Source organism: Oncorhynchus mykiss, chromosome 2 (assembly GCF_057628025.1).
Source record: "Oncorhynchus mykiss isolate SJ-2025 chromosome 2, ASM5762802v1, whole genome shotgun sequence".
NCBI lineage: Eukaryota > Metazoa > Chordata > Actinopteri > Salmoniformes > Salmonidae > Oncorhynchus > Oncorhynchus mykiss.
Genome location: NC_143023.1, coordinates 96,440,649 through 96,454,429, shown reverse-complemented (window position 1 = coordinate 96,454,429; position 13,781 = coordinate 96,440,649). Strand labels below are relative to the sequence as shown.

The following is a 13,781-nucleotide window of genomic DNA, read 5'->3' as shown; positions in this document are numbered from 1 at the left end:
AATGTTGTGTCCTTCACGCTGGCTCTGTTGTACCACAAAGCCACTCTCTCACACACACACACACACACACACACACACACACACACACACACACACACACACACACACACACACACACACACACACACACCTTGTACTCATTTCCCCTCCAATTCTTAGAAACCAAATCAAGCTTTCTCTGAAAAGGCCCATTGAATTAGCTGTTGATGTAGCTGCTCCTACGCTCAGGGGTTATGGCATTAGCATAAGAAGAAGAAGCTTGCAGGAGTCTGCTCTGTGTGTGTGTGTGTGTGTGTGTGTGTGTGTGTGTGTGTGTGTGTGTGTGTGTGTGTGTGTGTGTGCGTGTGCGTGTGTGTGTGTGAGAGAGAGGCTTTGTTGTACAACAGAGCCAGCGTGAAAGACACAACACTGCTCTGTTGGCTTTAGTGGTGCACACACACACACACACACACACACTGAATGGGCGTAACACTTTCAAAGATTATAGTTTTTTCTTTGTATTGTCTTTTACCAGATCTATTGTGTTATATTCTCCTACAATCCTTTCACATTTCCACAAACTTCAAAGAGTTTCCTTTCAAATGGTACCAAGAATATGCAAATTCGAGATTCAGGGCCTGAGCTACAGGCAGTTAAATTTTGGTCCTGAGCTACAGGCAGTTAGATTTGGGTCCTGAGCTACAGGCAGTTAGATTTGGGTCCTGAGCTACAGGCAGTTAGATTTGGGTCCTGAGCTACAGGCAGTTAGATTTGGGTCCTGAGCTACAGGCAGTTAGATTTGGGTCTTGAGCTACGGGCAGTTAGATTTGGGTCCTGAGCTACAGGCAGTTAGATTTGGGTCCTGAGCTACAGGCAGTTAGATTTGGGTCCTGAGCTACAGGCAGTTAGATTTGGGTCCTGAGCTACAGGCAGTTAGATTTGGGTCCTGAGCTACAGGCAGTTAGATTTGGGTCTTGAGCTACGGGCAGTTAGATTTGGGTCCTGAGCTACAGGCAGTTAGATTTGGGTCCTGAGCTACAGGCAGTTAGATTTGGGTCTTGAGCTACAGGCAGTTAGATTTGGGTCCTGAGCTACAGGCAGTTAGATTTGGGTCCTGAGCTACGGGCAGTTAGATTTGGGTCCTGAGCTACAGGCAGTTAAATTTGGGTCCTGAGCTACAGGCAGTTAGATTTGGGTCCTGAGCTACGGGCAGTTAGATTTGGGTCCTGAGCTACAGGCAGTTAAATTTGGGTATGTAATTTTAGGCCAAAACAGAAAAAAAGGGGCGGATCCTTAAGAGGTTTTTAAAGAGCAACAAGAAAATAACGAGGATATATACAGGGGGCCGGTACAGAGTCAATGTGGAGGCTATATACAGGGAGTACCGGTACAGAGTCAATGTGGAGGCTATATACAGGGGGTACCGGTACAGAGTCAATGTGGAGGCTATATACAGGGAGTACCGGTACAGAGTCAATGTGGAGGCTATATACAGGGGGTACCGGTACAGAGTCAATGTGGAGGCTATATACAGGGGGTACCGGTACAGAGTCAATGTGGGGGCTATATACAGGGGGTACCGGTACAGAGTCAATGTGGAGGCTATATACAGGGGGTACCGGTACAGAGTCATTGTGGAGGCTATATACAGGGGGTACCGGTACAGAGTCAATGTGGAGGCTATATACAGGGGGTACCGGTACAGAGTCAATGTGGAGGCTATATACAGGGGGTACCGGTACAGAGTCAATGTGGAGGCTATATACAGGGGGTACCGGTACAGAGTCAATGTGGAGGCTATATACAGGGGGTACCGGTACAGAGTCAATGTGGAGGCTATATACAGGGAGTACCGGTACAGAGTCAATGTGGAGGCTATATACAGGGGGTACCGGTACAGAGTCAATGTGGGGGCTATATACAGGGGGTACCGGTACAGAGTCAATGTGGAGGCTATATACAGGGGGTACCGGTACAGAGTCAATGTGGAGGCTATATACAGGGGGTACCGGTACAGAGTCAATGTGGAGGCTATATACAGGGGGTACCGGTACAGAGTCAATGTGGAGGCTATATACAGGGGGTACCGGTACAGAGTCAATGTGGAGGCTATATACAGGAGGTACCGGTACAGAGTCAATGTGGAGGCTATATACAGGGGGTACCGGTACAGAGTCAATGTGGAGGCTATATACAGGGGTTACCGGTACAGAGTCAATGTGGAGGAAATATACAGGGGGTACCGGTACAGAGTCAATGTGCAGGGGGCACAGGTTAATCGAGATAATTGAGGTAATATGTACATGTAGGTAGAGGTAAAGTGATTTTTCCATTGGGGTGGCAGGTAGCCTAGTGGTTAGAGCATTGGACTAGTAACCGAAAGGTTGCAAAATCGAATCCCCGAGCTGACAATGTAAAAATCTGTCGTTCTGCCCCTGAACAGGCAGTTAACCCATTGTTCCCTGGTAGGCCGTCATTGAAAATAAGAATTTGTTCTTAACTGACTTGCCTAGTTGAGTAAAAATAAAAATAAATAGATGTTAGACAGAGAATGGATGGGGACCATGAAAAATGGATGGGGACCATGAAAAATGGGTGGGGACCATGAAAAATGGGTGGGGACATTGACAGTTTGTTGATGATGTGGATACCAAGGAACTAGAAGGTCTCAACCTGCTCCACTACAGCCCTGTTGATGAGAATTGTAGGTGTGCTCAGCACTCCTTTTCCCATAGTCCACGATCATCTACTTTGTCTTGATCACGTTGAGGGACAGATTGTAGTCCTGGCACCACACTGTCTCCCTATAGGCTGTCTCATTGTTCTCGGTGACACATTGTTGTGTCGTCTGCAAACCTAATGATGGTGTTGGAGTCATGCTTGGCCATGCAGTCGTGGGTGAACAGGTTGTACAGGAGGGGACTAAGCACACACCCTTATGGGGACCCCATGTTGAGGATCAGCGTGGCAGATGTGTTGTTACCTACTCTTATCACCTGGGGTCGACCGTCAGGAAGTCCAGGATCCAGTTGCAGAGGGCGGTGTTTAGTCCCAGGGTCCTCAGCTTAGTAATGAGCTTTGAGGGCACTATGGTGTTGAACGCTGAGCTGTGGTCATTGAATAACATTCTCACGTAGGTGTTCCTTTTGTCCAGGTGGGAAAGGGCTGTGTGGAGTGCAATAGAGATTGCATCATCTATGGATCTGTTGGGGCGTTATGCATATTGGAGTGAGTCTAGGGATTCTGGGATACTGTTGGTGATTTGAACCATGACCAGCCTTTCAAAGCAATTCATGACTACAGACGTGCTACGGGTCAGTAGTCATTTAGGCAGGTTACCTTGTTGTTCTTGAACACAGGGACTATGTTGGTCGCTTGAAACACATTGGTCATTGGTATTACAGACTCGATCAGGGACAGGTTGAAAATGTCAGTGAAGACACTTGCCAGTTGGTCAGCGCATGCTCGGAGTACACACCCTGCGGTCTTGTGAATGTTGACCTGTTTAAAGGTCTTACTCACATCGGCTATGGAGAGCTTAGTCACACAGTCGTCCGGAACAGCTCGTGCTCTCATGCATGCTTCAGTGTTGCTTGCCTCGAAGCGAGTATAGAAGTAATTTTAGCTTGTTTAGTAGGTTCGTGTCACTAGGCAGCTCATGGCTGTGCTTCCTTTTAACACTCCTACATCAGACGAGTGGTAGAGCCAGTGTAGTGGGATTCAAGCTTAGTCCTGTATTGCCACTTTGCCTGTTTGATGGTTCATCGGCGGGCATAGCGGGATTTCTTATGCAGAGTCCCTTTCCATCAAGGTGGCAGCTCTACCTTTAGCTCAATGTGGATGTTGTGTGTGTGTGTGTGTGTGTGTGTGTGTGTGTGTGTGTGTGTGTGTGTGTGTCGTGGCTCTGTTCTCCTACACTAACGCCCATTAGGCCTACCGAGTGGCAATTTCAGCATGTAAATCTTGCTGGGGCAACAACAACAAAAAAAAGATGTGGGATTCATGCCAGCAAAGTCACAACGCAACACTAAACAATACATTAATTGCACTATAACGGTGACAAATGGTGCCCACAAACTGTTAGGGCCGACATAAAGCTGTCCCAACAGCAGTCCCAACAGCTTACCACTGCTACACCTGGCTATCAGCTGACCCAACAGAAGTCCCAACACCTTACCACTGCTACACCTGGCTATCAGCTGACCCAACAGCAGAGTCCCAACACCTTACCACTGCTACACCTGGCTATCAGCTGACCCAACAGCAGTCCCAACACCTTACCACTGCTACACCTGGCTATCAGCTGACCCAACAGCAGTCCCAACACCTTACCACTGCTACACCTGGCTATCAGCTGACCCAACAGAAGTCCCAACACCTTACCACTGCTACACCTGGCTATCAGCTGACCCAACAGAAGTCCCAACACCTTACCACTGCTACACCTGGCGAAATTGAAAATAGAACAAATAATTAGGGTGAGGCACATGGGCTACTAACAGCGTACTACACAACATACACTTAGTATTACTTTCTTAGCTACAGTATCGAATTATCGAATTGATTCATGATGATGACTGCTAGCTAAGATTGTGAAAGTATGATGTTGACAGAATCACTCCAATCAAAGTCACTGTACATATAAGGTGATTTGACGTCATTTTATCTGTGGCCAATGACCTTGAGCCTTCTTGGATGGGCACTTCTAATGTAAACTCTATGGCATTCGTAGTCTACCCTTATTACTTGGCCGTGACGTACCCCACCACCACCACAGAAAGCACTGAGTCACCACTGGGCCTACGACGAGTGTCAGAGCCAGTGTAGCAGGATTCAAGCACTGAGTCACCACTGGGCCTACATCAGACGAGTGTCAGAGTCAGTGTAGTAGGATTGAAGCACAGAGTCACCACTGGGCCTACATCAGACGAGTGTCAGAGTCAGTGTAGCAGGATTCAAGCACTGAGTCACCACTGGGCCTACATCAGACGAGTGTCAGAGTCAGTGTAGGAGGATTCAAGCACTGAGTCACCAATGGGCCTACATCAGACGAGTGTCAGAGCCAGTGTAGTAGGATTCAAGCACTGAGTCACCACTGGGCCTACATCAGACGAGTGTCAGAGTCAGTGTAGTAGGATTCAAGCACTGAGTCACCACTGGGCCTACATCAGACGAGTGTCAGAGCCAGTGTAGCAGGATTCAAGCACTGAGTCACCACTGGGCCTACATCAGACGAGTGTCAGAGTCAGTGTAGTAGGATTCAAGCACTGAGTCACCACTGGGCCTACATCAGACGAGTGTCAGAGCCAGTGTAGTAGGATTCAAGCACTGAGTCACCACTGGGCCTACATCAGACGAGTGTCAGAGCCAGTGTAGCAGGATTCAAGCACTGAGTCACCACTGGGCCTACATCAGACGAGTGTCAGAGTCAGTGTAGTAGGATTCAAGCACTGAGTCACCACTGGGCCTACATCAGACGAGTGTCAGAGCCAGTGTAGCAGGATTCAAGCACTGAGTCACCACTGGGCCTACATCAGACGAGTGTCAGAGTCAGTGTAGTAGGATTCAAGCACTGAGTCACCACTGGGCCTACATCAGACGAGTGTCAGAGCCAGTGTAGCAGGATTCAAGCACTGAGTCACCACTGGGCCTACATCAGACGAGTGTCAGAGCCAGTGTAGCAGGATTCAAGCACTGAGTCACCACTGGGCCTACATCAGACGAGTGTCAGAGCCAGTGTAGTAGGATTCAAGCACTGAGTCACCACTGGGCCTACATCAGACGAGTGTCAGAGCCAGTGTAGTATGATTCAAGCACTGAGTCACCACTGGGCCTACGACGAGTGTCAGAGCCAGTGTAGCAGGATTCAAGCACTGAGTCACCACTGGGCCTACATCAGACGAGTGTCAGAGCCAGTGTAGTAGGATTCAAGCACTGAGTCACCACTGGGCCTACATCAGACGAGTGTCAGAGCCAGTGTAGCAGGATTCAAGCACTGAGTCACCACTGGGCCTACATCAGACGAGTGTCAGAGCCAGTGTAGTAGGATTCAAGCACTGAGTCACCACTGGGCCTACCCAGAAATGAGGAATACATTGAATTTTAAAAAAAGGGCGTTGAGGAAGATGATTATTCAACCTAAAGGTCAAATCATTATTATTAAAGAGGATTAAAGGGTGAATCCAAAATACGGAACGTTGAAGCTACGGAATTCTTAAATCAGGAATCCAATTTAAATTTTACATTCTTGGTTTTAACTGACAACCTATTTGCCATGTTATTGAACCGCGTACCTATATATTTTTTCAGATGTGTGATAGATGAAAGGTTTTGTATAGTACGTGCCCTAATGTACTATATAAGTTCACAAAGCATTTTTATAGGTTAACATGTTTTGTCTCTGTCTGTTACTATAGGTAGGTGATGACGTGACGAGGGGTATTGATTGGTCCAATGAGAATGACAGACTGCTGGTGTGTCAGATGTGCATCAAGCTAGCTGACATCAACGGCCCACTGAAACACAAGGACCTGCACCTACAGTGGACCAAGGGCATCGTCGATGAGTTTTATGAACAGGTAAGATTCTCTCTCTATCACACACACACACAAACAGACACTGAAACACAAGGACCTGCACCTACAGTGGACCAAGGGCATCGCCGATGAGTTCTATGAACAGGTGAGATCCAAATCAACCCTAGCCCCTACACCCTAGCCCCTACACTCTAGACCCTACACCCTAGTCCCTACACCCTAGCCTCTACACCCTAGCCCCTACACTCTAGCCCCTACACCCTAGCCCCTACACTCTAACCCCTACACCCTAGCCCCTACACCCTAGCCCCTACACCCTAGCCCCTACACTCTAGCCTCTACACCGTAGTCCACACACACACACACACACACACACACACACACACACACACACACACACACACACACACACACACACACACACACACACACGTGGGAGTAAAATATGTCACATGCTTTCAATTCCGAGGCGATGGTTTGTATTCTCATCCCATTTCTCAGAAGTAACCACAAGTCCAACAGCAAAACAGAAAACAGAAAGATAATAACACATACGATAGATTCATGGGACTGGAAGGTTTCATGTGCTTTAGTGGAAGGTTTCATGTGCTTTAGTGGAAGGTTTCATGTGTTCTAGTGGAAGGTTTCATGTGTTCTAGTGGAAGGTTTCATGTGTTCTAGTGGAAGGTTTCATGTCCTAGTGGAAGGTTTCATGTGCTTTAGTGGAAGGTTTCATGTGCTTTAGTGGAAGGTTTCATGTGTTCTAGTGGAAGGTTTCATGTCCTAGTGGAAGGTTTCATGTGTTCTAGTGGAAGGTTTCATGTGTTCTAGTGGAAGGTTTCATGTGTTCTAGTGGAAGGTTTCATGTCCTAGTGGAAGGTTTCATGTGCTTTAGTGGAAGGTTTCATGTTCTAGTGGAAGGTTTCATGTGCTTTAGTGGAAGGTTTCATGTGCTTTAGTGGAAGGTTTCATGTGCTAGTGGAAGGTTTCATGTTCTGGTGGAAGGTTTCATGTGCTTTAGTGGAAGGTTTCATGTTCTGGTGGAAGGTGTCATGTCCTAGTGGAAGGTTTCATGTTCTGGTGGAAGGTTTCATGTGCTAGTGGAAGGTTTCATGTCCTAGTGGAAGGTTTCATGTCCTAGTGGAAGGTTTCATGTCCTAGTGGAAGGTTTCATGTGCTAGTGGAAGGTTTCATGTGCTTTAGTGGAAGGTTTCATGTTCTGGTGGAAGGTTTCATGTGCTAGTGGAAGGTTTCATGTCCTAGTGGAAGGTGTCATGTCCTAGTGGAAGGTTTCATGTCCTAGTGGAAGGTTTCATGTGCTAGTGGAAGGTTTCATGTCCTAGTGGAAGGTTTCATGTGCTAGTGGAAGGTTTCATGTCCTATTGGAAGGTTTCATGTGCTAGTGGAAGGTTTCATGTTCTAGTGGAAGGTTTCATGTGTTCTAGTGAAGGGTTTCATGTCCTAGTGGAAGGTTTCATGTGTCCTAGTGGAAGGTTTCATGTCCTAGTGGAAGGTTTCATGTCCTAGTGGAAGGTTTCATGTTCTAGTGGAAGGTTTCATGTGCTAGTGGAAGGTTTCATGTTCTAGTCGAAGGTTTCATGTCCTAGTGGAAGGTTTCATGTGCTAGTGGAAGGTTTCATGTCCTATTGGAAGGTTTCATGTGCTAGTGGAAGGTTTCATGTGTTCTAGTGGAAGGTTTCATGTCCTAGTGGAAGGTTTCATGTGTCCTAGTGGAAGGTTTCATGTCCTAGTGGAAGGTTTCATGTCCTAGTGGAAGGTTTCATGTTCTAGTGGAAGGTTTCATGTGTTCTAGTGGAAGGTTTCATGTCCTAGTGGAAGGTTTCATGTGCTAGTGGAAGGTTTCATGTCCTAGTGGAAGGTTTCATGTGCTAGTGGAAGGTTTCATGTTCTAGTCGAAGGTTTCATGTCCTAGTACAAGGTTTATCTGACATGAAACTCCTGTGAAAGGCAAAGCTGTTATGTTCAATATTAGAAATAATATTGCAATACAGATAGCTATAGTATTGTAAAAGAAAAGTCTCTGCCCCGTGCTACAAAGCTATCAGGCACTATAGACTGTAGAACAATATAAAATAATACACATTTCAATTAAATCAAAACTGTAGTAGTATTTTTTTTAAACTTATTTAACCTTTATTTAACTAGGCAAGTCAGTTAAGAACAAATTCTTATTTACAATGACAGACTACCCCGGCCAACGCTGGGCCAATTGTGCACCGCCCTATAGGACTCCCAATCACGGCAGAATGTGATACAGCCTGGATATAAACCAGGGACTGTAGTGGCGCGTCTTGCACTGAGAGTCAGTGCCATAGACCGCTGCACCACTCGGGAGCACAATGTAATACCGTTCTACTACGCTCCTAGAAAGAAGAGTTCCAGAAGGGTTCAGAAGGATCACCCTTTTTTGGCTCCAGGTAGAACACTTTTGGGTTCCATGCTGAACCCTCTGTGGAAAGGGTTCTACATGGAACCCAAAAGAGTTCTAGCTGGAACCATTCTTCGTCTGTTTTCCCATGGGGACAGACAAAGAATCCTTTGAGGTTTTACAGTGCCTTGCAAAAGTATTCATCCCCTTTGGCGTTTTTCCTATTTTGTTGCATTACAACCTGTAATTTAAATATATTTTATTTGGATTTCATGAAATGACACACAAAATAGTCCAAATTGGTAAAGTGAAATGAAAAACATTACTTGTTTAAATAAATACAAAATGGAAAAGTGGTTTGTTCATATGTATTCACCCCTTTGCTATGAAGCCCCTAAATAATGTCTTGTGCAAACAATTACCTTCAGAAGTCACAATTTTAAGAATATGGCACCACAACAACCCTGCCAAGAGAGGGCCGCCCACCAAACCTCATTGACCAGGCAAGGAGGGCATTAATCAGAGGCAACAAAGAGACCAAAGATAACCCTGAAGTAGCTGCAAAGCTCCACAGCAGAGATTGGAGTAACTGTCCATAGCACCACTTTAATACGTACACTCCACAGACCTGGGCTTTACGGAACTGTGGCCAGAAAAAAAGCCATTGCTTAAAGAAAAAAATAAGCTAAATTGTTTGGTGTTCACCAAAATGCATGTGGGAGACTCCCCAAACATATGGAAGAAGGTACTCTGGTCAGATGAGACTAAAATGTAGCTTTTTGGCCATCAAGGAAAATGCTATGTCTGGCGCAAACCCAACACCTCTTATCACCCCGAGAATACCATCCCCACAGTGAAGTATGATGGTGGCAGCATCATGTTGTGGAGATGTCTTTCATCAGCAGGGACTGGTAAAACTGGTCAGAATATAAGGAATGATGGATGGTGCTAAATACAGGGAAATTCTTGAGGGAAACCTGTTTCAGTCTTCCAGAGATTTGAGACTGGGACGGAGGTTCACCTTCCAGCAGGACAATGACCCTAAGCATACTGCTAAAGCAACACTTGAGTGGTTTAAGGGGAAACATTTAAATGTCTTGGAATGGCCTAGTCAAATCCCAGACCTCAATCCAATTGAGAATCTGTGGTATGACTTAAAGATTGCTGTACACCAGCGGAACCCATCCAACTTGAAGGAGCTGGAGCAGTTTTGCCTTGAAGAATGGGCAAACATCTCAGTGGCTAGATGTGCCAAGCTTATAGAGACATACCCCAAGAGACTTGCAGCTGTAATTTCTGCAAAAGGTGGCTCTACAAAGTATTGACTTTGGGGGGGGGTGAATAGTTATGCACGCTCAAGTTTTCCGTTTTCTTGTCTTATTTCTTGTTGATTTCACACCCAAAAAATATTTAGCATCTTCAAAGTGGGTAGGCATGTTGTGTAAATCAAATGATACAAACCCCCCCCCCCCCAAAAAAAAATCTGTTTTATTTCCAGGTTGTAAGGTAACAAAATAGGAAAAATGCCAAGGGGGTGAATACTTCCGCAAGCCACTGTAGATAGCACCTTTTTTTTGATAGAGTGCAGAGTATGTTGAAATCACAAGCTTTTCTCAGTCCCATTAATTTTGCTGACCCCAAAGCGTGATGGATTTTCACCCAGTAATTTCATCTCCCCGACAAATTGAGATAGTAATGGCTTGTCTGCTGCCCGCAATTGCACAGAGATAACCCATAGAATGGCAACCTTGGTAGGAAATGCGACACATATGAAATATGATTGTCCGGATAAGGAATATGCGATCCATAGACAATCAGATTCTATTTATCTACGTATGTTCAGACTACAGATGACTTAGTGTGTTCTGTTTAACAGGAGAATGATATATGATGACATATGACATATGTTGGTACGATTTAAATTCTCTGATAAGGAATATGCATCGGTTCTTCTGCCATGGCCAATCACTTTTATGCCAATAATTTAGATTTAATATTTTTGGCATTATGACATAAAAATTACCAAGGTATCAAGTTGATTTTGATTGATCCAAAGCACGGAAACACCTCCAAATGTTACCAACTCTCAACACCAAAAAATAGAAGAGATACAACCAAGAGCAGCGGTCACAACAAATTAACCTTCTTATTTAAAGTAGCTGCCTAGTATTTCCAATGGTAATTGAGTATGTTATGAAGCAGCTTTTCCGTGTTGGAATGCTATGGGCGTATTCTGATAATTAAAAATATTCAGGCAAGTAGACCGCTGATTGGCCAGCCCATCCTCCTCAAGGTGATGATGACATCATGTTCTATGAGGAAATAGCAAACATTTTTTTTTAAACGGTCTGTTTGAGATAGAAGTTCGAGGTAGGCTTTTGAAAGTGTCTTTTCTCCAATTTATGCCTTGGCCACAAATACCAGTATCGGACAAGTCAGCATTATTTGGGTCTGAGTAAACTCAATATTAACTTTTAAAAGTAATATTTTTCACTGAGCAGTTACTGTAATCAATATGGTTAAAGATGCAGTAAGTCATGTCAGAAGCTAACCTAACAGATTCATTACTTACCAACAACAGCTGCAAAGTCCACTAAAATTACATCACGCTTTGAATTTGAATAATCTATTTGTTAATGTGATTCATAATGACAGAAAACTACATTTAGACACATTTATTAGCACCCTCTTGAATGTACCCACACTTCACTACATTCTAGAGCAGTGAGTGAATGCCTTGTCGTGTGTAATCATCATTTATCATAATTTGATCTACCTATACAGCATGGAGCCTACAGATGTTAAATGTAGTTTTTTTTTTTTTATCTCTTGACTATATAGCACCAAAAAAAACTCCTAGCAACCAATAAAGTCCTCTGATTCTAAAAAGTGAACGTGTCATCACCTCTCCCACAGGGTGACGAGGAGTCCAGCCAAGGTCTTCCCATCAGCCCCTTCATGGACCGCTCTGCTCCTCAGCTGGCTAAGCTCCAGGAGTCCTTCATCACCCACATCGTAGGACCGCTCTGTAACTCATACGACTCCGCAGCACTCATGCCCGGACGTTGGGTGGAGCCTAACCCCGAGGAGGAGGAGGAGGAGCACGAGGAAGATGAAGAGGAGGATACGACAGAGGATGAAGATGGGTCTACTAGCTCAGAGGCATCGCGTAAGAATGTTTCCTTTACGTTACTTGGTGTAGTTGACAGGGACAATGCTCATTATTAATTTGCCAAATTTAGCCAGAATCAATGCATGAAAAAACAATTAACAATTTTTTTCTCCAAACCCTTCTGTAGAGAAAGGCAAAGCAGCTCCCAAGAAGAGGAGGAAAGTGTTCTGTCAGATCACCCAGCACCTGATGGACAACCACGAGATGTGGAAGAAGGTGATCGCAGAGGAAACGCCCAAGCAAAACAATGTAGCTGAGCCAATCCTATCCATCCACGAGGAGGAGGAGGAGCCAGGGAGCAGGGAGGATGTAGTGGAGGGGGAGGAGCCAGAAGAGGAAGGGGAGGTGCCAGAGGAGGAAATAGACGACGAGTGGCCAGCGCCCCCGCAGGACGAGTCTGAACCTGCAGAAGAGGCTGGGCCAGAGTGAGGGCCCCAAAGGCTCGTGGCGAGTGCTATTCGGGATCCTTGGGATATTGCTACCCTAAACCCTAACCCCTACCCTAAACTTAACCATAAACCTTACCTAACCTTAACCCCTTACCTAAACCATTTTAAATGTAAACTTAAATGGGGTAGGGATGTCCCAAGGATCCCAGATAGCGAGGACCAAAGGTTCTTGGGAATGAAATAAAGCAGCCCCTATCCCGAGGCAGAACATGAAATTACTTTTTCTATCCTATTGACAAACAGGCTGACTGATTTTATTTTTTTTTGCCAGCACATTCACTTAGACACAACACTGTAGAAGTTTGGGACATTGTGCCTAATGAAAATGTAACACAGGGTGGGAGATATTTACTTGTGTTTTACACATTTTATATATAAAAACACAGAATACAAGTCAGGTTCAGAAACATCGGTCAATCATCCTCTTGAGTAACTTTCCATTATTACAATAACCTACAGGATCATCTACTGGATGTAACAAACTGGTGTAATAGTTCACGAAATACACAGACTCTTTTTGCTACTGTCAAGAGTGGATTGAGACTTGGTCGTGAAGACCTCAAACCCATTGTGTAAACAACGGACTGCAGAGACTGCCGCCAATTTATATATACGAAATATTTTCTAAAATGCAATTATACTTAAACATCACATGCACCTGTACTCATGTGTTTTGTTTAGGGGGGGGGATTTTAAGTATTTTCTCTGGGTCTGATAATCTCAGTAATATGGTTCTATTTTAACTATGTGGATTGAGAAGGGAAAAATTTGACTGAACAGCTTCATACAAATCTACATTTTCCATCTTTATTATTGTTCTTTAATGGATTCCACATTGCATCTCACACCTATAATCTGTAAGCACACGACCGCAAGCATACCCTCTAGGTATCTTTTGGTTTTACTGACAAACTGAAACGGTCGGTATAGCACACCCTTTTAATATAGGCCCCTCTAGGATCTATGACATCGGCAGAACCATCAGCTGGTAACTTTTCTCATGTCATGGTACTCCAGGTGAACAGACCATATTTGACTTCAGCCTTCAGCCTTTTTGACCAATGGCTTGGTTCAGAGGAAGTTGGAACACACTACAGGGTCTTTTTTGACCAATGGCTTGGTTCAGAGGAAGTTGGAACACACTACAGGGTCTTTTTTGACCAATGGCTTCGTTCAGAGGAAGTTGGAACACACTAAAAGGAGAGGAGGAGAGGAGTCAGAAAAAGACATGCTAGTACTTTAGGTCTTATGAGTGT

At 44.9% G+C, this 13,781-nt stretch overlaps 1 protein-coding gene across 2 annotated transcripts in view; it reads left to right on the top strand.

Moving 5' to 3' along the window:
• Positions 1 to 13,181, top strand: part of LOC110502509 (cGMP-inhibited 3',5'-cyclic phosphodiesterase 3A) — a 219,865-nt gene extending 206,684 nt beyond the window's left edge. For both annotated transcript variants that reach the window (XM_036960080.2, XM_090213263.1), the window contains exons 13-15: positions 6,396 to 6,557; positions 11,821 to 12,073; positions 12,204 to 13,181. In XM_036960080.2, the coding sequence (XP_036815975.2) occupies positions 6,396 to 6,557; positions 11,821 to 12,073; positions 12,204 to 12,505 (717 nt within the window). In that variant the 3' untranslated portion in view covers positions 12,506 to 13,181. The remainder of the gene's footprint in view (positions 1 to 6,395; positions 6,558 to 11,820; positions 12,074 to 12,203) is intronic.
• Positions 13,182 to 13,781: the final 600 nt, after the last annotated feature.